This window comes from Pelophylax lessonae (assembly GCF_965119305.1).
Source record: "Pelophylax lessonae genome assembly, chromosome: 13".
NCBI lineage: Eukaryota > Metazoa > Chordata > Amphibia > Anura > Ranidae > Pelophylax > Pelophylax lessonae.
In genome coordinates, this window is record NC_138780.1 from 19,093,948 (window position 1) to 19,118,538 (window position 24,591).

At 40.9% G+C, this 24,591-nt stretch overlaps 1 protein-coding gene and 1 long non-coding RNA gene across 2 annotated transcripts in view; one reads left to right on the forward strand and one right to left on the reverse strand.

Annotated features, from left to right (window-relative positions):
- LOC309569458 overlaps positions 1 to 24,591 on the reverse strand; it is a 54,801-nt gene that overhangs the window by 25,224 nt on the left and 4,986 nt on the right. The gene's annotated exons all lie outside the window — the stretch shown is intronic.
- LOC309569800 (DC-STAMP domain-containing protein 2-like) lies at positions 5,938 to 23,940 on the forward strand (the record flags this gene model as incomplete). Its single annotated transcript, XM_082275804.1, has 14 exons — positions 5,938 to 6,106; positions 8,799 to 8,969; positions 12,474 to 12,575; positions 12,950 to 13,138; positions 14,782 to 14,847; positions 15,089 to 15,302; positions 16,866 to 17,023; positions 17,658 to 17,822; positions 17,938 to 18,105; positions 19,626 to 19,726; positions 20,044 to 20,174; positions 21,242 to 21,463; positions 21,569 to 21,793; positions 23,769 to 23,940. The coding sequence occupies 14 exons, from the start codon at positions 5,938 to 5,940 to the stop codon at positions 23,938 to 23,940; spliced, it is 2,253 nt and encodes a 750-aa protein (XP_082131930.1).

Below are 24,591 nucleotides of genomic sequence, written 5' to 3' on the forward strand. Positions count from 1 at the left end.
ACAGTCACCTATGGTGATAGGAACCCTACTGAGGATACTTCCATAAGGAACCCAGGGAGGACCACTGAGGGACATAGGAGTCACGCTTGATCTGGAATATAGGCTTGTTACCCCTGTAGGGGTCCCCTCTCCTGGTAAGTGTGGTCCTGGGAGTGAGGGGAGCACCAATAGCCCATCACACCGACCACACTTGAAGAAACACTGGAAGTCACCTTTGAAGAGAAGCTGCACTGATTTAACCCTGCATAGGAGCACCTAGTGTGCAATTGGGACTATTTATACTTTACCAATTCCTAGAATACTATATTCCACCCCCAGCACTTCATATTCATTTTTGTATTATGCGATTTTTGGAATGGCATCACTTTAGATCTTATTTTCTTTACTAGATTACTGGGATTCACTTGCACTCGCCCCCTTTTTCGGGCTTGCTCCAATCTGTTTGGAGCTTATGCACTTTTGTCTCCGTTTACTAGAGCACTTTTTCTTTATACCCTGACTGTTATTTGCACTTTCTATTTGGTTCACCAAATATTTTTATTATCTGCTGTAAGCACTTAGTCACTTTATATTGCTGCAAGGGATTCACTTATATTTTAACGATTTTTGATACATCTATATTTATTTGATGCTTTACGTTTGATTGATGTTTATTGATATATACTAAGTGTTTACAATTTTTTACACACATTTATTTATCTGGGATAGTGCAATTATAATTTATCGGATTTATATACCTCTAGATTTCTGACAGCGCCATATACCTCCCCATCCAACTTAATAGCACAAGCATGTTGGAAAAGGCCATGTGGATCTCAAATGTGGAAGGTAGGGTGGTATGATTAGCAGTATCAAAGATTCTGAAAATGAAAAGCAGTATTGTAGTAGAGTAGGAGTATATATGTACACTTTGTCACAAGGACATATTATAGTATAAATGACTGCTAGTTTGGTACCCAGAGACCAAAAAGAACCTGGACCACGGTGCACTGGTGAGTGCATAATTGGAAAAAAGGGGTGAGACAATGAGGGTGAAAATGAATAGGGAGATATATGGATACCAATCAAAGAGTACACGTGGACAAAAATGTGATAATGAAGTGTAAGGCCCCTTTCATTACACGTGGGAGTCAGTTTTTCTCAGCGGGGGGATCGATCCTCCGATCACCCGCTGAGCAGGTGGATGGCAGCTCTGTCTCTGCGCTGTGTGCAGAGACAGAGCTGTCAGGTCCCCGCTGTCCTCTATGGGGGAATCGGATGAGAACGGACCGCCCGTTGGACCCCTGGGGACACCGTGGAAGGAGGACTGAGGGATGACGTGGGAGGAGGAGTGAGGGAGAGAGAGGGAGGGGGAGAGAGAAGGAGGGAGAGAGCGGGAGGGGGAGAGAGAGTGAGAGAGAGTGAGAGGGGAGAGAGGGAGGTGGAGAGAGAGGGGAAGAGGGAGGGAGGGAGGGGGAGAGAGAGGGGGAGAGAGAGAGGGCGGAGAGGGAGAGGGGAGAGAGAGGGAGGGAGAGGGGGAGGGAGAGAGAGAGGGGGAGAGAGGGAGAGAGAGGGAGGGGGAGAGAGGGAGAGAGAGGGAGGGGGAGAGGGAGGGGAGAGAGAGAGGGGGAGAGGGGGAGGGAGGGGAGAGAGAGAGGGGGGAGAGAGAGTGGGAGAGAGGGGAGTGAGAGAGGGAGGGAGAAAGGGATAGAGAAAGGGAGAGAGAGAGAGAGAGAGAGAGAGAGGAGAGAGAGAGAGGGGGGGAGAGAGAGGGAGAAGATAGGGAGGGAGAGGGGGAGAGAGAGGGAGAGATAGGGAGAGAGAGAGAGAAAGAGAAAGAGCGAGGGAGAGAGAAAGGAAAAGGGAGAGCGAGGGAGAGAGAGGGAGAGAGAAGAGAGGGGGAGAGAGAGGGGGAAAGAGAGAGGGAGAGAGGGAGAGAGAGAGAGAGGGGAGGGGGAGAGATAGGGAGAAGGAGAGAGAGAGAGAGGGAGAGAGAGAGAAAGGGGGGGAGAGAGAGAGGGGGAGGGAGAGAGGGAGGGAGAAATAGAGGGAGAGAGGGAGGGAGAAGAGAGTGGGGGAGAGAGAGGGAGAGAGAGAGAGGGAAAGAGAGAGAGGGGAGGGAGAAGGAGAGAGAGAGAGAGATAGGGAGGGAGAGAGGGAGAGAGAGAGAGAGAGAGGGAGGGAGAAGGAGAGAGAGAGAGAGAGAGAGAGAGAGAGGAAGGGGGGGAGAGAGAGGGGGAGGGAGAGAGGGAGGGAGAAGAGAGTGGGAGAGAGAGAGAGAGAGGGAGAGAGAGGGAAAGAGAGAGAGGGAGGGAGAAGGAGAGAGAGAGAGAGAGATAGGGAGGGAGAGAGAGAGGGTGGGAGAAGGAGAGAGAGAGGGAGGGAGGGAGAGAGTGGGGGAGAGAGAGGGAGAGATAGGGAGAAGAGAGGGAGAAGATAGGGAGGGAGAGGGGGAGAGAGAGGGAGAGAGAGAGAGAGAGAGAGGGGGAGGGGGGGAGAGTAGGGAGAAGGAGAGAGAGAGAGAGAGAGAGAGGGAGAGAGAGAGGAAGGGGGAGAGTGAGGGGGGGGGGGAGAGGGAGGGAGAAGAGAGGGAGAGAGGGAGGGAGAAGAGGTGGGGGGAGAGAGGGGAGAGAGAGAGAGAGGGAAAGAGAGAGAGGGGGAGGGAGTTGGAGAGAGAGATAGGGTGGGAGTGTGGGTGAGAGAGAGAGAGGGAGGGAGAAGGAGAGAGGAGTGAGGAAGGGAGAGAGAGAGGGGGGAGGAGAGAGGGGGGAGGGAGAGAGGTGGGAGTGAGAGGGAGTGTGAGGGAGAGGAGAGAGAGGGAGTGAGAGGGAGGAGAGTGTGAGTGGGTGGGTGTGTGGGTGGGTGTGTGTGTGGGTGGGTGTTGGAGAGTGTGTGAGTGAGTGAGAGGGGTGTGAGTGGGGAGTGTGTGGGTGAGTGTGGAGTGTTGGGTGTTGTGTGGTGGGTGTGGTGTGTGTGGTGTGTGTGTGTGTGTGGGGGTGGGGTGTGTGTGGGTGTTGTTGGTGTGTGAGTTGTGTGTGTGTGAGGGGTGTGGGGGGGGGGTGTTGGGGGGTGGGGGGTGGGGGTGGGGTGAGATGTGTGGGTGAGAGGGTTGGAGAGTGGGTGTGAGTGTGAGAGTGAGTGTGGGAAGAGAGTGAGTGGGGGGGGTGAAGGGAGAGAGAGAGAGATATGGAGGGAGAGGGTTGAGAGAGAGAGGAGAGAGTGTGAGAGGGAGGGAGGAGAGAGAGAGGGGGGGGGAGTGTGAGAGGGGGTGGGTGAGGAGGGAGGGAGAGAGTGGGAGAGAGAGAGAGGGAGAGAGAGAGAGATTGGGAGGGAGAGAGGGAGAGAGAGAGAGAGAGAGAGGGAGGGAGGAGAGAGAGAGAGATTGGGAGGGAGAGGGAGAGAGAGAGAGAGGGAGGGAGAAGGAGAGAGAGAGAGAGGGAGGGAGAGAGAGGGAGGGAGAGAGGGAGGGAGAAGGAGAGAGAGAGAGGGAGGGAGAAGGAGAGAGTGAGAGAGAGAGGGAGAAGGAGAGAGAGAGAGAGGGAGGGAGGGGAGAGAGAGATAGGGAGAGATAGGGAGAAGAGAGGGAGAAGAGAGGGAGAAGATAGGGAGGGAGAGGGGGAGAGAGAAAGATAGGAAGTTTGCCTCTGCTCGCTCCTGCTCTGAGGAGGTGGGTGGAGCCGGAGGATCGTCCTGGGCTCAACATGCTGGCTCCTCCTCTGCCTCGCTTTCATGCTCAGGACGTCCCCGGCTGTTAGTAGTCGCGGAGCGCCTGCCTAGCAACCAGTGGCGCACACTAAAGCAGCGGGCGGAGGAACTAACAGGTCTCGGGGGCCACCCAACAGGTACCTTAGGGGCTGAAGAGGGTAAAGTTCTGGACCCCTGTGTATCATTTTTTTGATTGTTATTTTTTTTAAATGTCCCCCATAATGGAAAATGTAACAGCAGATGTCATTTTTTTTTTTTTTTTTTAAAGAAAATAGATCATTATGAATATATTAAATACATACAATTGTTATTATATGATTAAATGTATATAAGCAGTGCTCAAATTCTTGGTGCTATATAAATACTGTATAATAATATATATATATATTCATACACATATACAGTAGATATATACACCAATGTCACACAACCAAAAGAATCACCCTGGCCACCGTTTTATTTCCCCAGGTCCTCTGCTTTCAGATAATATATAATTATAAATATAAATAAATATATACATTCTTTATTAAATATATATTTTATATAAATGCTGTACAATCTGTTGGCACTAATATATATATAATAAAGAATGTATATATTTATTTATATTTATAATTATATATTATCTGAAAGCAGAGGACCTGGGGAAATAAAACGGTGGCCAGGGTGATTCTTTTGGTGTGACATTGTTGTATATATATATATACATCGTTTATTTACCACTTTAGTCCCAGAAGGATTTTCCCCCTTAATGACCATATTTTGCGATTCGGCACTGCGTGACATTAACGGACAATTGCGCGGTTGTGCGACGCTGTACCCAAATAAATTTTACGTCCTTTTTTTCCCACAAACAGAGCTTTTTTTTTTGGTGGTATTTGATCACCTGTGCGATTTTTATTTTTTGTGCTATAAACAAAAAAACAGCGACAGTCTTGAAAAAAAAAAAAAAAAAAAAAAAAACAATATTTTTCACATTCTTTTATATGACATTCTTAAAATAAATAAATAAATAAAAAATTAACATTTTAGGCCAATTTGTATATAAATTTTTGGTAAAAAAAAATCGCAATAAGCGTATTTTGATTGGTTTGCGCAAAAGTTATCGCGTCTACAAACTACGGGAAAGATTTTTGTCATTTTTATTGGTTTTTTTTACTAGTAATGGCGGCAGTCTTCGATTTTTAGCAGGACTGTGACATTGCGGCGGACAGATCGGACCCCTAACTGACATTTTGGACACTTTTGGGGGTACCAGTGACATTACTACAGTAATCAGTGCTATAAATAATGTCAAAAATGACACTGGCAGGGAAGGGGTTAACTTTATTAGTGATCAAGGGGTTAAGTGTGTCCCTAGGGGCGTGATTCTAACTGTAAAGAGGCGTGGCTTGTGATGTAACCACAGAGTCATAGGATCCTACGTAGCAGGATCGTATGATCTCTGCAGTTACACCAGGGAGAATGACAGGCGGCTTTGTGTACATCAGCCGCCTGCCTTTCTCCATCTGCAACGGGAGATCGCGAGTGGCCGGCGGACATCGGAGCCACCGGTCACTCGCGCGGGGATGTCAGGGAACGAGGGGGGGGCGGGAGCGCGCCTCCTAGACTCCCCAGAGCAAGCGTCGTACATCACGTACGGGGTTTTGCCTGTGGGAGCCAGCCCTGGTCAGAAAGGGGTTAAATGTGCTGTTGTTGTTAGCGGTAACCCAGGCGGACCCACTGTTGCTATGGTAACCTCTCTCTCTCTCTCTCTCTGCAGCGTCTGGCTCCTCCCACTAGTGATCAGGTGATATATAGGAGTTGCAGCGGACTCTCTCGCCATTCTTTGGAATTCTCAGATTTTGGGAAATCTCAGTGGAAATATCTGATTGTATTTGGTGATAACTAGAAGTACTTTTGTTTCTTCTATCACCTGGAAGTGTTTTTTTGGTAATTTACCAAAAAAAAAAAAAAATGAGCGCCAACTACCAGAGCCCCGGTGATTGGGTGGGCGGGTGTTGTAGTGCGTTCTGCTCCTACGTCAACCCGTGCCCTCTGTGCTGCGCTTGCTTAGGCAAGTGTTCCAAATGCTGCAAGTGTTGTGACCGGGACTGCTGCCCGGATTGGTTCCCCAGAGCCTCCGATCTGAAGGACCCCACTCAGGTCACCGGCTTTGACCATTACGACGACGACGACCGGAGATCCGTAGGGCCGAAGGCGAGGAGCCGGTGGGCCAAATTCAAAGCCAGCTTCTTTGGGTTCCTGTTTGGCATGATCCTCATCGCCATCTATGGCTACCTGGTGGTCTTCTACAAGAGCTACAACATCTCCTTCTGCATCATTTCCACCGTCTCCATGGGCTTCTTCCTCTGCATCGGGATGGCCTTCTCCGTCCGCATCCGGGTCACCGCATTCCTCATGTTACCCCATCTTTTTTCTGGTGAGTTTTTTTTTTAAGTCTTCAATAGGTTTTGGGTTTCATTGTCCGTTCACCGGTGCGTTTTCAAGCAGTTTTTTTTTTTTTTTTTTTTATTTTGACACTTGAAAACACTTTATTTTCATGAGGACAATGTGCATCCTGGTGCATTTACATGCATTTTGATGCATTCTCGACTCTATGGTTTGTTTGTTTTTTTTCAATAAAAAAAAGTGACATTTTGATTTAAATTAAAAAATTACATTTTTTTTTTTATTTAAAAAAGTGACTTTTTTAATAAAAAAAGTGACTTTTTTTTAATAAAAAAGTGACATTTTTTTATTAAAAACGTGACTTTTTTAATAAAAAATTACAGTTTTTTATTAAAAAAGTGACTTTTTTTTAAAATAAAAATTCAATTTTTTTATTTTTTTATTAAAAAAGTGACTTTTTTAAATAAAAAAGTGATATTTTTTTAAATTAAAAAAGTGACATTTTTAATGAAAAAAGTGACATTTTTTTAAAATACAAATTACATTTTTGTTATTAAAAAAGTGACTTTTTTTTTAAATAAAAAATTTACTTTTTTTTTAAATAAAAAAAATGATATTTTTTTTATTAAAAAAGTAACTTTTTTTTAAATAAAAAAGTGACATTTTTAAATTAAAAAAATGTCACTTTTTTATTTTAAAAAAATCACTTTTTTAATTAAAAAAGTCACTTAATAAAAAAGTGACATTTTTTTTAAATAAAAAAGTGACATTTTTTAAAAATAAAAAAGTGACTTTTTTTTAATTAAAAAAGTGACTTTTTTTATTAAAAAAAGTGACTTTTTTTTAATCAAAAAAGTGACTTTTTTTTAATCAAAAAAGTGAATTTTTTTTATTTTTTATTTAAAAATGTCACTTTTTTTTATTTAAAAAAGTCACTTTTTTAATTAAAAAAAGTCACTTAATAAAAAAGTGACATTTTTTAAAAATAAAAAAGTGACATTTTTTAAAAATAAAAAAGTGACATTTTTTTAATTAAAAAAGTGACTTTTTTTTATTAAAAAAAGTGAAATTATTTTTATTTTTTATTTAAAAATGTGACTTTTTTTTATAAAAAAAGTCAAATTTTTTTTTTTTTTTGCTTTTAAGTGTAAATGTGAGATCTGAGGTCTTTTTGACCCCAGATTCCACACTAAAGAGGACCTATCCTCCTTTTTTCTATTACAAGGGATGTTTAAATTCGTTTTAATGGTAATAAAAGTGATCGGGAAAAAAAAAAAAAGGACAGAGTAAAAATAAACAATAAAATGTAAAATAAATAAGAAAAATTTAAAGCGCCCCGTCCCTCCAGGCTCACGCGCAGAAGTGAATTATTTTTTTTTTAAAAGAGACTGTAAAAATAAAAAATAAATAATTAATTATGTAGTAATAATAAAATATTTTATTCATTAATTTACTAATAAATAAAGTAAACTAAATAAGAAATTAAAAAATTGAAAGCGCCCCATCCCTCGGAGCTCACGCGCAGAAGTGAAATTTTTTTTAAAGGTACAGTGTAAAAATAAAAATAAATAAGTAAATATATAGTAATAATAATATATTTATGTATTAATTTACTATTAAATAAAGTAAAATAAATAAGAAAAAATAAAAATTTAATGCGCCCCGTCCCTCTGAGCTCATGCTCAGAAGTGACATTTTTTTTTTAAAGGTACAGTGTAAAAATAAATAAGTATATAGTAATAATAATATATTTATTAATTTACTATTAAATAAAGTAAAATAAATAAGAAAAAAATAAAAATTTAAAGCGCCCCGTCCCTCAGAGCTCACGCGCAGAAGTGACATTTTTTTTAAAGGGACAGTGTAAAAATAAAAATAAATAAATATATAGTAATAATAACATATGTATGTATTAATTTACTATTAAATAAAGTAAAATAAATAAGAAAAAAAGAAAAAACAACACATGTGAGGTATCGCCGCGATCGTTAGAGTGAGAGCAATAATTCTAGCATTAGACTCCCTCTGTATCTCTAAACCGGTAACCTGTAGAAATGTTTTAAGTGATTTTTAAGTAACAAAGTTGTCGCCATTCCACGAGTGTGCGTATTTTAAAGCGTGGCATGTTAGGTATCAATTTACTCGATGTAATATCCTTCAAATTATAGAAAAAAAATGGGCTAACTTTACTGTTTTCTTATTTTTTTAGTCAAAAAAAAGGTGTATTTTTTCCCAAAAAATTGCGCAAATATGGTGCGACAAAGTATTGCAACGATCTCCATTTTATTCTCTAGGGTTGAGTATCAATTTACTCAGCTTTTTTAAAAAATGGTATTGCTTTTAAGTGTTTTTTGCAAAAAAAATTGCGTTTGTAAGACCGCTGCGCAAATACGGTGCAACATAAAGTATTGCAACGATCTCCATTTTATTCTCTAGGGTCTCTGCTACAAAAATATATAATATTTGGGAGTTCTAAGTAATTTTCTAGCAAAAAATACTGATTTTAAGTTGTAAACAACAAGTGTCAGAAATAGGCCCGGTCCAGAAGTGGTTACTGACACCACCAATGCAGGTCGCAAACGCAGACCCAGTCGCATGGTACAGAAGTTCCATGCAATCCAGCTCCAGTTCTTGTTCCAAAAAATGTCTTGTTATATATTAATTGGTTATTGGAGATAACAGATTATTTTAATAAAAAAAAAAAAAATCCTCTCTCTTTTCAGGATACACAAGGGGCATCATCCTGATCATCATCATTTCCATGACCATGAATGGACCAGGATCCAACATCGTGGAGAACTTCGAGCGAAGCGGATTTGCCATGGCCTGTGGTGTGGAAGTGGTCAGGAATCAGAGCATAGAGATCCTGAACCGCGTCAAGGAACCGCTAATGAGTAAGTAACACTACCGTTTTTTTTATTTAGGGAATAGAAATAGTGTGGCCCTTAGGGGCCCCTTCATAACAGAACATTGATTGGTGGATTGCATTGGTGCACTGCCTTTCAAATTAAATGGCACCTCCACAACCAATCTGCACTGCAACGCACCACCATCCATGCACCTCAACTGCAAACCAAGTCAGCAAGGCCTACTTTTTTTTGGGTGTTCAGCCAATTTATTATAAATAGTCAGACTAATGCCGCAACACCCCCCAATGCACAATAAGATGGGCATTGTAGCACTTGATTGGGACTCGTTCACATGTGCCTATTAACCCTTTTTTTTTTTTTTTTGCTTTGCGGTGTGCTACACTCCCAATTTGTTTTTTATTATTATTTTTTTTTGTAAATATTATATTGTTTATTTTTGTAATTTTATTTTTTTTTTAAAAACAATAAAAACATTTTTTTTAAAAAATGCATTGTGTGTTGGGTTACATTTTTTTTGTAAATATTATATTGTTTATTTTTGTAATTTTTTTTTTTTAAACAATAAAAACAATTTTTTTAAAAAATGGATTGTGCGTTGGGTTAAATTTTAACACAGCACAATAAAAACATGATGCGCATTATGACACAAATGTGTCATGCAATGCAACAATGTGAATGGGCCCTTAGAAACTTTTTTTTGCTTTGCGGTGCAAATTTTTTTATTTATTTTTTTTTTATTTTTTTGTAAACATTATATTGTTTATTTTTGTCATTTTTTTAAAAAAACATTAAAAACATTAAAAAAAATGCATTGTGCATTGGGTTAAATTTTTTTTGTAAATATTATATTGTTTATTTTTGTCATTTTTTTTTTATAACAAAAACATTTAAAAAAAAAAATGTATTGAGTGTTGGGTTAAATTTTAACACAGCTCAATAAAAACATGATGCGCATTATAACGCAAATGTGTCATGCAATGCAACAATGTGAATGGGCCCTTAGAAACTTTTTTTTTTCACAAGGCCATTGTTGTTATTTCCAAAATTATAACCATTTTAGACACACGTAAGGCTTAACTCACAAAGGTAAAGCACCAGGATCCTGATTTAAAAAAAAAAAAAAATCTGACCATTATATTCAGATGAGTCCAATGAGATTTAAAAAAAAAAAAAAAAAAAAACATTACTAGGTCCTGTTTTTTTTTTTATGTTTATCACATTTGTATTGACTATATGTAATGGTAGGTGCGTATAGATATGGGAGGGATAGATAGATAGATAGATAGATAGATAGATAGATAGATAGATAGATAGATAGATAGATAGATAGATAGATAGATAGATAGATAGATAGATAGATAGATAGATAGATAGATAGATAGATAGATAGAGTCAGGTCCATAAATATTGGGACATGGACACAATTCTAATCTTTTTGGCTCTATACACCACCACAATAGATTTGAAATGAAACAAACAAGATGTGCTTTAACTGCAGACTTTTAGCTTTAATTTGAGGGAATTTACATCCAAATCAGGTGAACGGTGTAGGAATTACAACAGTTTGTATATGTGCCTCCCACTTTTTAAGGGACCAAAAGTAATGGGACAGATTAACAATCATAAACCAAATTTCACTTTTTAATACTTGGTTGCAAATCCTTTGCAGTCAATTACAGCCTGAAGTCTGGAACGCATAGACATCACCAGACGCTGGGTTTCATCCCTGGTGATGCTCTGCCAGGCCTCTACTGCAACTGTCTTCAGTTCCTGCTTGTTCTTGGGGCATTTTACCTTCAGTTTTGTCTTCAGCAAGTGAAATGCATGCTCAATCGGATTCAGGTCAGGTGATTGACTTGGCCATTGCATAACATTCCACTTCTTTCCCTTAAAAGACTTTGGTTGCTTTCGCAGTATGCTTCGGGCCATTGTCCATCTGCACTGTGAAGCGCCGTCCAATGAGTTCTGAAGCATTTGGCTGAATATGAGCAGATAATATTGCCTGAAACACTTCAGAATTCCTCAGTCAGCAGTCACGTCATCAATAAATACAAGAGAACCAGTTCCATTGGCAGCCATACATGCCCACGCCATGACACTACCACCACTATGCTTCACTGATGAGGTGGTATGCTTTGGATCATGAGCAGTTCCTTTCCTTCTCCATGCTCTTCTCTTCCCATCACTCTGGTTGATCTTGGTCTCATCTGTCCATAGGATGTTGTTCCAGAACTGTGAAGGCTTTTTTAGATGTTTGGCAAACTATAATCTGGCCTTCCTGTTTTTGAGGCTTACCAATGGTTTACATCTTGTGGTGAACCCTCTGTATTCACTCTGGTGAAGTCTTCTCTTAATTGTTGACTTTGACACACATACACCTACCTCCTGGAGAGTGATCTTGATCTGACACACATACACCTACCTCCTGGAGAGTGTTCTTGATCTGGCCAACTGTTGTGAAGGTGACACACATACACCTACCTCCTGGAGTGTGTTCTTGATCTGGCCAACTCTTGTGAAGGGTGTTTTCTTCACCAGGGAAAGAATTCTTCGGTCATCCACCACAGTTGTTTTCCATGGTCTTCCGGGTCTTTTGGTGTTGCTGAGCTCACCGGTGCGTTCTTTCTTTTTAAGGATGTTCCAAACAGTTGATTTGGCTACACCTCATGTTTTTGCTATCTCTCTAAAGGGTTTGTTTTGTTTTTTTTTCAGCCTAATGATGGATTGCTTCACTGATAGTGACAGCTCTTTGGATCTCATATTGAGAGTTGACAGCAACAGATTCCAAATGCAAATAGCACACTTGAAATTAACTCTGGACCTTTTATCTGCTCCTTGGAAATGGGATAATGAGGGAATAACACACACCTGGCCATGGAACAGCTGAGCAGCCAATTGTCCCATTACTTTTGGTCCCTTAAAAAGTGGGAGGCACATATACAAACTGTTGTAATTCCTACACCGTTCACCTGATTTGGATGTAAATACCCTCAAATTAAAGCTGAAAGTCTGCAGTTAAAGTACATCTTGTTTGTTTCATTTCAAATCCATTGTGGTGGTGTATAGAGCCAAAAAGATTAGAATTGTGTCGATGTCCCAATATTTATGGACCTGACTGTAGATGGATAGATAGATAGATAGATAGATAGATAGATAGATAGATAGATAGATAGATAGATAGATAGATAGATAGATAGATAGATAGATAGATAGATAATATTATTATACAGGATTTATATAGCGCCAACAGATTATAATGGATATAGAGACAGATAGATAGATAGATAGATAGATAGATAGATAGATAGATAGATAGATAGATAGATAGATAGATAGATAGATAGATAGATATGGGAGGAATAAATAGATATCCAATCTATTACCCAATAGATTCCCATTTTTATATAAAAATGAAAGGTAGGCGTCGGCCAATATAAAGATCTTATCTCGGTGGTGAAGCTTTGTGAATTGGACTTTTACAATGGAGCCTTTTAAACCTCTAACATATTTTTTTCTTCTCTCCCGCAGATGCTTTGACATTCCTGCAAGAAATGGCGGGCAAAGTTAAAAATGTCGCTGGAAAAGCCAAGAATTTTTTCCAACGAGTCAGGGAAAAGATGAAAGTGATTGGTAAGTACCATTTTCAGCTTCGGGGGTTGGTGGGTAGATGCGGCTCCTCAGGTAGAGTAAAAAATCGACATTCATCGCTAGATTTGTCTATTATCTGTAAGAATGACGTCTGGGGGGTGCATATTTATAAAGCATTTAATGTCACATTCACATACCATTCACTTTCATTTAAAACAGATGCAGTGAAAGTTTGGTGAATGTCACATTCAATGGTTTAAAAATATAGAATTATAGTTTTTACCCTTTCCTTAAAGGGTTCGATCACCTCAATTACAAGACCAGAGGTGGACGGGGCTTGAAGGGGGTCTTTTTTTTTTTTTACTTTTACTGTCCGTTCCTGTAGATGACATCCAGGTCTGATTTCTTTCTTGTAGGCAAGACGCTCAGTCACGTATGGGCCTTCATTCACAGCATCGGGGACATCTGCAACGAAGAGCTTCTGAACCCACATAAGAAGTGTATCAAGTCATTCGAAGATGGCAAGAAAAACTGCCAAAACATGGGACTCGACGTTCTTTGCAACACCATAGATGGGTTCACTTGGCTATGCGAAGTGACAAAAGGTAAGTAGGTTTTTATTATCAAAAAAATTAGGACTCGGCTGTCAGTGCAAAGGCCAAGTTCCTTTTCAGGACTGCCATTTTGCTTTTGATTAAAAATCGAATGTAGCAATGGATGAAAAGGGATATGTATTCCTTCTGGAACAGGCAAATTTTAGGGCTCATGAGATCTTCCAAGAAATACCACTTGAAACTTGTCTCTTGGAGAAAGAAGGCTAATTCATCCGACCCATCAAACTTTCCTTCATTGGTTGGTTGGTTGGTATGGAGAAAACACACCGTATCCCCTGATAACTGAAGTTTTGGAGAAACAAGGCTCATGTATCTGACCCGTTAAACTTTCCTTCATTGGTTGGTTGGTTGGTATGGGGAAAACACACCGTGTCCCCTGATAACTGAAGTCTTGGAGAAACAAGGCTCATGTATCTGACCCGTTAAACTTTCCTTAGTTGGTTGATTGGTTGGTATGGTGAAAACACACCGTATCCCCTGATAACTGAAGTCTTGGAGAAACAAGGCTCATGTATCTGACCATTAAACTTTCCTTAGTCGGTTGGTTGGTATGGGGAAAACACACCGTATCCCCTGATAACTGAAGTCTCGGAGAAACAAGGCTCATGTATCTCACCCGTTAAACTTTCCTTAGTTGGTTGGTTGGTTGGTAGGTATGGGGAAAACACACCATATCCCCTGATAACTGAAGTCTTGGAGAAACAAGGCTCACGTATCTGACCTGTTAAACCTTCCTTGGTTGGTTGGTTGGTATGGGGAAAACACACCATATCCCCTGATAACTGAAGTCTTGGAGAACCAAGGCTCATGTATCCGACCTGTTAAACCTTCCTTGGTTGGTTGGTTGGTATGGGGAAAACACACCATATCCCCTGATAACTGAAGTCTTGGAGAAACAAGGCTCATGTATCTGACCTGTTAAACTTTCCTTTGTTGGTTGGTTGGTATGGGGAAAACACACCATATCCCCTGATAACTGAAGTCTTGGAGAAACAAGGCTCATATATCTGACTGACCCGTTAAACTTTACTTAGTTGGTTGGTTGGTTGGCATGGGGAAAACATATCGTATCCCCTGATAACTGAAGTCTCGGAGAAACAAGGCTCATGTATCTGACCTGTTAAACTTTCCTTAGTTGGTTGGTTGGTTGGTAGGTATGGGGAAAACACACCATATCCCCTGATAACTGAAGTCTTGGAGAAACAAGGCTCATGTATCTGACCTGTTAAACTTTCCTTAGTTGGTTGGTATGGTGAAAACACACCGTATCCCCTGATAACTAAAGTCTTGGAGAAACAAGGCTCATGTATCTGACCCATTAAACTTTCCTTCATTGGTTGGTTGGTTGGTATGGGGAAAACACACCGTGTCCCCTGATAACTGAAGTCTTGGAGAAACAAGGCTCATGTATCTGACCCGTTAAACTTTCCTTAGTTGGTTGGTTGGTTGATATGGAGAAAACACACCGTATCCCCTAATAACTGAAGTCTTGGCGAAACAAGGCTATTTCATCCGACCCATCAAACTTGCCTTGGTTGGTTGATATGCCCTCATAACTAGGTGTTCATGAAGAGTTACATTGACCTTATTACGACTTAATGCTAATCTTTATGCTTTCTGTTTTTCTTTTACAGTTGCCACTGTCATCTGTGTCATACCGTCCTACGTAGGAGAATATATACAGAACAACGTTAAAGCTCGTAAGTATAACAAAATTGCTCAAAATGAAAGGCTAACTCCATCTTTGGACCATGTTACACCCTTATTTAGGATGTAACACACTACAAATGGATGCCTCCACACCCAAATCATCCACTCCTGTAAAGGAGTGTGGTGGTTCTTCTCTCTTGTTTGTAAAAAGGTGGACTTAGCCTTCAAAATTTTGGCAAACCCGTGAAAGAATCAGCAATAAATCTCTAACCTCTTTTTTTCTTCTTGCAGCTGTCCTGGCTGTGTTACAAGATCTGAAGAATAAGTTTGACTACAATATGACCATCAACTACGATCTTGGAGGAAAGGTCAACTCTAGCAAGAGCATATTCACCATTGCTAGTGACATCATTGAAGAAGTGAAACAGGATCTCCATCCTTACCGGGAGATGTTTCACGTGTTCTCCTACTCCATCTTCATTATTGCCATCTTCACCTACATTATGTAAGTACCTTTTATTTTCCTTTTTTATTTTTAGTAATGGGCAATCTTTGTCCTACCGCTTCAACTTTTGAGGGCCTACAAGCTACCAGCTGGGACTTTTAGCTCCTCAACAGCTTTAGGCCCCATGTAGAGCTCCAAAGTGCTGGAGGAGAACAAATTTATGTTCCAAAGAAATGCATGGAAACTCTTGATTCACACATTTTTGAGTGTTTTATCACATTTTGATGGTGGGTTTGTAGGCTTTTCTGCTAAAATGTAATAATCCTATAAAAATAAATAGTAATAATTCATTAATAAAATACATAAAAGTGCATGTAAAACGCTTGATTGCCACGTTTTGGAACGGTTAAACCTCCCTGGCAGTATGATTATGTCAGGAATTCTGTACCAAAAGCGGTACAATTTTTTTCATGGAAATTTGGCGTTATGTATTATAGGCCTAAAATTCTTAGTAATTACTGACTTAAACCTGACCAAAACAAGATTCTAGTAGACATCCCAGATGTGATAAATTTGAAACCCAAACGCATGAATTATAATCTAATCAATAATATAATTTTATTATATAATATATAATATATATATATATATATATATATATTATATAATAAAATTATATTATTGATTAGATCATAATTCATGCATTATATTATATATATATATATATATATACAGGTGTATATATATATATATATATATATATATATATATATATATATATATATATATATATATATGTGTATATATATATATATATATATACACAGTATATATATATATATATATATATATATATATATATATATATATACACACATGTATCTATATATATATATATACATACGTGTATATGTGTGTGTATATATATATATATATATATATATATATATATATATATATATATATATACATATATACATATATATATATATATATATATATATATATATATATATATACATATACATATACATACATATATATATATAATATAAATGTTATGTGTGTGTTTGTGTTTTGTGCAACGTTCAATGTTTGAATTTCCCTCCCTAGTTCCGCTCCCATGCAGCATTGCTGCTGCAGGGAACGGAACTAGGAAGTCATCACACCGACGGAGGACGGACGAGCGGCGGGGATCTCAGACGGCTGGCGATCTCAGCAATGGGAGATCATCGCTGGATCGCCAGGAGAAGGTAAGAGACACCGCTGCGCGCTCTGCCTATCCACCCCGAGCGTGACTCGGGGATACCGATCCTAGCACAGAAAATCCACCCCGAATCACGCTCGGGGTTACCGCTAGGAGGGTTAAGCACAGTTTGAGCGTTTTTCTGCTCAACTACAATAATTAAATAAAAATAATTAATATTTAGTAACGGATAAATAAAATACATAGATATGCATGGAAAAGCTTAACTGGCTCGAAAATGGCCAAACACCTGAAAAATTACTAAAAAAAACCCTCAAAGTGTCATGCTCCAATGTGAATGCAGCCTTAGAGCTACAGATAGACCATGTCCTGTGTATACCATCTGTAACCCTTACCTTTCTTTTTCTTTTCTTCAGGGCTCTCAATTATCTTCAAAATTATACCACTGATGACAACTTTGACAACGTCTATATCACACGGGAGTTCATTCGTATAGATGCTAGGAGGATCAAACAAGGCCTGACAAACCTTTTGCCGCTCTCCGACAAGGAATCTTACGGGCTGATCCGACCAAGTAAGCATACATAGTCTTATTATTTTTTCCTTTTTTTTTTTTTTCTAAGACCCATACACCCTACCCATCTCTAAATGACGTTTCAGGGTTGGTTATCAGGGGATATGGTGTGTTTTCCCCATACCAACCAACTAACCAACCAATGAAGGAAAGTTTGATGGGTCGGATGAATTAGCCTTCTTTCTCCAAGAGACAAGTTTCAACCCAGATTCAGGGTTGGATCCCGTGCCACGTTAGTTTTGCTTTCTGTTTCCCTTGGTATTTTACCCTCTCTACTTGTCCTACTGAACATTGTCACCTGGACTGAAAGTAAGAGCAGACTTAAAATTCAGAGAAGATCTAAAAGTTGTCATGAGAACAATAATAGAGGGGAAATCGACAAATGGGGGCACTCAGATGTGTCCCATGGCAATGTGCCACTTTGGAGAGATTTCCTCTCACTTCCTGTTGTGTCTAGAAGACAGGATGTGAAGAAAAATCTCTTAAATAGGACAGAGATGGCAAAAATAATCTGACGGAGAATAACACCCTTCCCTACTTCATTCAAAATGGGAAAAAAATGAGATGTGGATACAAGAAGTTAATCATGATGTAACGTCACTCATCATTTTTATTTTTCTGTTCTAATTTGCAGTGGCCCTCAGATTGACCAGAAAGGAGAGAAAAGGATTGACATTTGAAATGGCGAACATATTCCGGAGCCTGCTAATCGTCGTCCCAATGATCCTTACCGACTACGCTGTGTTCTGGGTCTTGGCAGCGATATCTTCTGTCCTGAATGGGGACATCGTTGTGAAAGGTAAGTATCCACCACATCTACTGTACAAGAAGAGATGTTCATCCTGAACTGAACACATAATAATAGTAAATGCTAATATGACAATATTGACTCCTATTTCTTCTTTCTTCACCAGCACCGTATGTTCTTCGCCTCAATATTACCGGAAGCGGCTTCATAACCAACATCCTTGCCCAGCTGGCGGATGCGCTGGATGCCGTCGGGCAAAAGAATATCACTGTGATATCCAAGCAATCTATCCCTGTACCTTCGGAGCCGGACTACTATGAGTATATCATAATTGGTAAGTTACTGTTTTCCTACAAGGTCCTAGAGAAATGTATTCTGGAGGAGACACCTTTAACCACTTGCCGACCGCCGCACGACTATTTACTGCGGCAGTCAGCCCCTCACAGGCAGAGTGACGTAGTACTACGTCGCTAGCCTGTGAGGTTCTAGGGAGCGAGCGCGCACCCCCGGAGGCGCGCTCCCGAGTGGTCACGGACCCCCCCGCGCGTGTGACCGGCGGACCCGATCGTCTCGTCCGCCGGTCACTCGCAATCGTCGGTGGAGAGGGAGAAAGGCAGGCGGCTAATGTAAACAAGCCCTGTGTCATTCTCCCCGGTGTATGAATGATGATCATACGGTTCTACTATGTAGAACCGTTGATCACTGTTCATACATCTCAAGCAACAGCCAATCACAGTTAGAATCACGCCCCTAGGGACACACATAGCCCCTCCCTCTCAAAAAAAGTTAACCCCTTCACTGCCAGTGTAATTTTACAGTAACAGTGCATATTTAATGCACTGATTACTGCAGTAATGTCACTGGTAACCCCAAAAGTGTCAAAAATGCCAGTCAAGGGTCCGATCTGTCCGCCGCAATGTCGCAGTACCACAAAAAAAAACGCAGATCGCCGCCATTAAGCGTTAAAAAAAAAAAACAACAAAAATGACAAAGATCTTTCCCTTTGTTAGTAAACGCGATAACTTTTGCGCAAACCAATCAAAATACGCTTTTTGTGATTTTTTTTTTTTACCAAACATAGGTAGCATAAAACAAATTGGCTGAAAATATTAAAAAATTTTGATTTTTACATTTTTTTGGGGGGGGGAATTTCATATAAAAAAATGTGAAAAATATTGGTATTTTTGCAAAATTTTCACTCTTTTTTTGTTTATAGCACATGATCAAAAAATCACACAGGTGATCAAATACCACCAAAAGAAAGCTCTGTTTGTGGGAAAAAAAGGACGTAAAATTCGTTTGGGTACAGCGCCGCACGACCGCGCAATTGTCCGTTAAAGTCACACAGTGCCGAATCGCAAAATAGGCCCTGGTCAGGAAGGGGGTAAAATCTTCCGGGGCTTAAGTACTTAAATGCTACACTCGGGTTGTATAATCTAGAGAAGCTTTTCTACCTTTGAGGAACCCTTGAAATAGTTTATTAGGTCTTAGGGGACCCCTTAATAAAACAAATTTATTGGAAGTCAATGGGAAAATGTCCTTTACATCAATGGCCAGTAGGAAGAATGCCTTTACAGTAGTGGTCCAAATGCCCTCTAGCTAAAAAGAGCACCGGTGTCCTGATTGTGCCATGTGATGATGGCCTCTGAACTACGCAGGAACCGTGAAAGAGGGGGTCAATTAAGCCACAGATCAAGGAACCCCGTAGCAACCACTTGAAGAGCCCTGGCTGCTCCGGGGAAGGGGGGGGGATAAATTGTTCTTCCTCTAATATAAACCCATCACCAAAGTTATCTTCAGAAAACATAAGCAGTACATAAGTATGGCTAACCCTCTTCTATTCTCTACTTACAGGTGGTTTGTTCATTTTCACCTTTTTCACCTCATATATGGGAATCTACATCCACAGGCTGAAACGGACTATTTGCGCATGTTACTTTCCACAACGGGAGCAGGTAAGTTTACCAATCTGTCGCCAATTGTCATTTTATTCTACAGGACATCGTCATGTTCTGTCTATCACTCCAGTAGTGTCCATGGCAGAATAGGACTACAAAGCAGTCCTGCTATTTATTGTGTTCCTAGGAATACGTTTTTTTTTTTAATGTAAGCTTGTAGCAGGATGACAACAGCAGCTTGGCGTTGTCACCCTGCTACAGGAAGTGATGTTACCTGTAAAGTCTCCAAGTGAGGAACTTTACTAAAGCTTCAGGCTTTATATTTAGTGTTGTCTTGAGTTCACTTTTATTAACTAAGATTTTTATTCTTTTAGGAACGGCTATGCTTTCTGTTTAACAACCTGCTGACCAAAAGGATGAATCTGGAAACATCCTTGAAGAGGAGCGTACGGCGGAACATAGAAGACGAGGGCCACGCAGACGTCCTGATGATCCTTGCAGCACAGTAAGTTTCATTTCCTGTACTGCTTTGTAACTTTAACCACTTAAGCCCCGGATGATTTTCCTGCTCAAAGACCAGGGCCTATTTTGCGATTCGGCACGGCTTGACTTTAACGGACAATTGCACGGTCGTGCGACGCTGTACCCAAATGAATTTGACGTCCTTTTTTTCCCACAAACAGAGCTTTCTTTTGGTGGTATTTGATCACTTACTTTTTGCGCTATAAACAAAAAAAGAGCGACAATTTTGAAAAAATAACAATATTTTTTACATTTTTTTATATGAAATTCCCCCAAAAAAATGTAAAAATCGAAATTTTTTAACATTTTAGGCCAATTTGTTTTCTGCTACATATTTTTGGTAAGAAAAAACCCAATAAGTGTATTTTGATTGGTTTGCGCAAAAGTTATTGCGTTTACTAAGGGAAAGATTTATGTCATTTTTATTGTTTTTTATTTAACGAATAATGGCGGCGATCTGCGATTGTTTTTGCAGGACTGCGACATTGCAGCGGACAGATCGGACCCCTGACTAACATTTTTGACACTTTTGGGGGTACCAGTGACATTACTACAGTAATCAGTGCTATACATATGCACTGTTACTGTAAAAATGACACTGGCAGGGAAGGGGTTAACTTTATTAGTGATCAAGGGGTTAAGTGTGTCCCTAGGGGCGTGCTTCTAACTGTAAAGGGGCATGGCTAGTGATGTAACCACAGAGACATACGATCCTATATAGCAGGATCGTATGATCTCTGCAGTTACACCAGGGAGAATGACAGACGGCTTTGTTTACATCAGCCGCCTGCCTTTCTCCCTTTCCACCGGGAGATCGCGGGTGACCGGCGGACATCAGAGCCGCCGGTCACTCGCACGGGCATGTCAGGGAACGAGCGGGGGCGGGAGAGCGCTCGCCCCCTAGAGGCTCGTAGGCGAGCGACGTAGCCCTACGTCGTTTTGCCTGTACGGGGCTGACTGCCGCCGTAAATAGTCGTGCGGCGGTCGGCAAGCGGTTAATATATTGCCGCGCCAGTTAGCGAATGAGACTAACATTTTTTTTTTCTATAGGATTCCCGGATTTAGCTTCCTGACTAAATTTTTCGGAACAACGGAACTGCACTGCATGGCGTGTGCCAAAATGACCACGCCGGCCACCAGGGAGCACTTTGTGCAATGTGTGACCAATGGCTGCAAAGGTCTGTACTGCAAGGATTGCTTTGACATCCTACATAAGACCTGCATCATCTGTATGGGTCCGTTGGCCTACAATGTGGACTTCGAGGAGGAATGGTAAGTTTTCTCTTTTTATTTCTTAGCACATCTGACATTATTAAAGCACGACTGGAAGTCTTTGTTTTTTATACTTAAATTTTCTCTATATTTTTTGCTCCTCAGTGATGATGAGCAGCTTGAACTCTGGATCGAGGCGATGAAGAACCTGAAGAGAAAGAGGGTCGAGAAGAGGAAGATGAAGGGGGCCCTGAAGAAGCGCCTGAAGCACGTCATTAAAAGACGGGGAATGGAGACAGAAATTGTCCAGAAATACTTTGAGGCCAGGCAGCAAGACAGTGATGAGGAGAGCTCAGGCTTCAGTGAACAGGAGTCTAGCTCAGAGTCTGAGTAAGTATATCTTATAGAGCAATCTTGGAAAAATGTCATCATATAGTATATAGTAGCCTTTCTCAATCTTTTAACCCCCGGAGAACCCCTAAAATAATTTATTGGGGGGGGGGGATCAATGTGCCACTGCTCATTACTTTGGGGATCTCCTAAAAACCTCTGGAGGAACCCTGGTTGAGAAATATCTTTATAGAGCAGTTTTGGAAAAAGATGTTGTCACATCCTATATAATACCCTTTTTAAACTTTTTACCCCGGAGGAACACTTAAAATAATTTTGATGGGTGGGTGGAAGATCAATCTGCCACTGCTCACTGCTCGGGGGTCTTCTAACAACCTCTGGAGGAACCCTGGTTACAAAAGCCTGGTACATAGTATGTATATCTAATAGAGCAGTCTTTAACAAACAAAAACGAGTCCTATAGTATATAATAGCCTTTTTCAATCTTTTTTACTCTAGAGAAGGGGTCCTCAAACTTTTTAAACAGGGGGCCAGTTCACGGTCCCTCAGACACTGTTGGGGGCCTGACTATAGTTTGAAAAAAAATAGGAACAAATTCCAATGCGCATATTTTATTTGTAGTGCACAAAAAGACAGGAAAAACAATACAATATTTATTGTTTTATATATATATATATATATATATATATATATATATATATATATATATATATGACCACAGCGTGCCCCCTTTCAATGCAGAGTGACCACAGCGTGCCCCCTTTCAATGCAGAGTGACCATAGCGTGCCGCCTTTCAATGCAGAGTGACCACAGCGTGCCGTGCCCCCTTCAATGCAGAGTGACCACAGCGTGCCCCCTTTCAATGCAGAGTGACCACAGCGTGCCCCCTTTCAATTCAGAGTGACCACAGCGTGCCCTCTTTCAATGCAGAGTGACCACAGCGTGCCCCCTTTCAATGCAGAGTGACCACAGTGTGCCCGCTTTCAATGCAGAGTGACCACAGTGTGCCCCCTTTCAATGCAGAGTTACCACAGTGTGCCCCCTTTCAATGCAGAGTGACCACAGCGCGCCCCCTTTCAATGCAGAGTGACCACAGTGTGCCCCCTTTCAATGCAGAGTGACCACAGTGTGCCCCCTTTCAATGCAGAGTGACCACAGCGCGCCCCCTTTCAATGCAGAGTTACCACAGCGCGCCCCCTTTCAATGCAGAGTGACCACAGTGTGCCCCCTTTCAATGCAGAGTGACCACAGTGTGCCCCCTTTCAATGCAGAGTGACCACAGCGCGCCCCCTTTCAATGCAGAGTGACCACAGTGTGCCCCCTTTCAATGCAGAGTGACCACAGTGTGCCCCCTTTCAATGCAGAGTGACCACAGCGTGCCCCCTTTCAATGCAGAGTGACCACAGTGTGCCCCCTTTCAATGCAGAGTTACCACAGTGTGCCCCCTTTCAATGCAGAGTGACCACAGAGTGCTGTCTCCCCTTCAGTGCAGAGAGACCAGTGCACTTACCTGCAGCGGCGGCTTCTCCTTAGTCCCCTGCGTCTCCACAAGTCCTCCCGCCTCCTCCTCGGCCAATGGTATGGGTACGCCTTTCGGCCCGAGACCCGCTTCCTGATTGGCCAGGAAGAGGATCCGTGTGACAATAACGAATTTTCATTCGCTATTGTCACACAAATGGGTGGGCTAGGGCGCAGTGCTCTGCGCCTCGGGTCCACCCTTTTCTGAAGCCTATTAGAGCTTCAGTGAGTGACAGGCAGTCAGCCCTATGCCGATCCCGGCCGGCGGGCCGGGTTTAGGACCCTGGCGGGCCGCGGGCCGTAGTTTGAGGACCCCTGCTCTAGAGGAACCCTTAAAATTGTTTAATGGGCGGGTGGAAGATCAATCTGCCACTGCTCACTGCGCGGGGGTCTTCCATATGAAGAAACCCTGGTTGAGAAAGCCTTGTATAGACTGTTGTCTGGAAATAATTGGGGGGCCATTACTAATATCACATTTTACTTTTATTACTACAGAGTCACAGACTACGAGTACCAAAACAGATCGGAGACCAGCGACTCAGAGACAGAAGACTGGCCAGCTCTGGAAGAATATCGAGTGCCTCCAGATCTCATTCCCCGACCCATCTTTTCCTATGGCAACGAAAGTAGGATTGGAGACGTGGAGACTGGATATGGGCCAATGTGAGAAATGTCAGATTGTTTATACTGCTCTGATATAAACAATATCTATTTATGCAAATAAACAAAGTAAGGAGATTCTCAACTTATTTCAATAAATCAACATAAATACGAGATCGTTTTAGGTGACGCCAAACTGAAGATAGGGAGAATACAATTCTGTGCAAAAATATATACATTTATTAAATACTTCAGTGCAAAATAAAATGTCAAAAATATAATTGGTGATAAACACAAAGTTTAGAATAAAATGCAACAAAATGTATCACACAGGTAATATGAGAATTATAATCAAAGAATATTATTTCAGAATAGTAAGATAACCATAACCAATGACTTCTAGAATATGATTAACCACTTAAGCCCCGGAGGATTTTCCTGCTTAAAGACCAAGGCCCTTTTTTGCGATTCGGCACTGCGTGACTTTAACGGACAATTGCGCGGTCGTGCGACGCTGTACCCAAATGAAATTGACGTCCTTTTTTTCCCCACAAACAGAGCTTTCTTTTGGTGGTATTTGATCACCTGTGCGATTTTTACTCTTTGTGCTATAAACATAAAAAGAGCATAAATTTTGAAAAAATAACAATATTTTTCATATTTTTTTATATGAAATTCACAAAAAAAATGTAAAAATCAAAATTTTTTAAAATTTTAG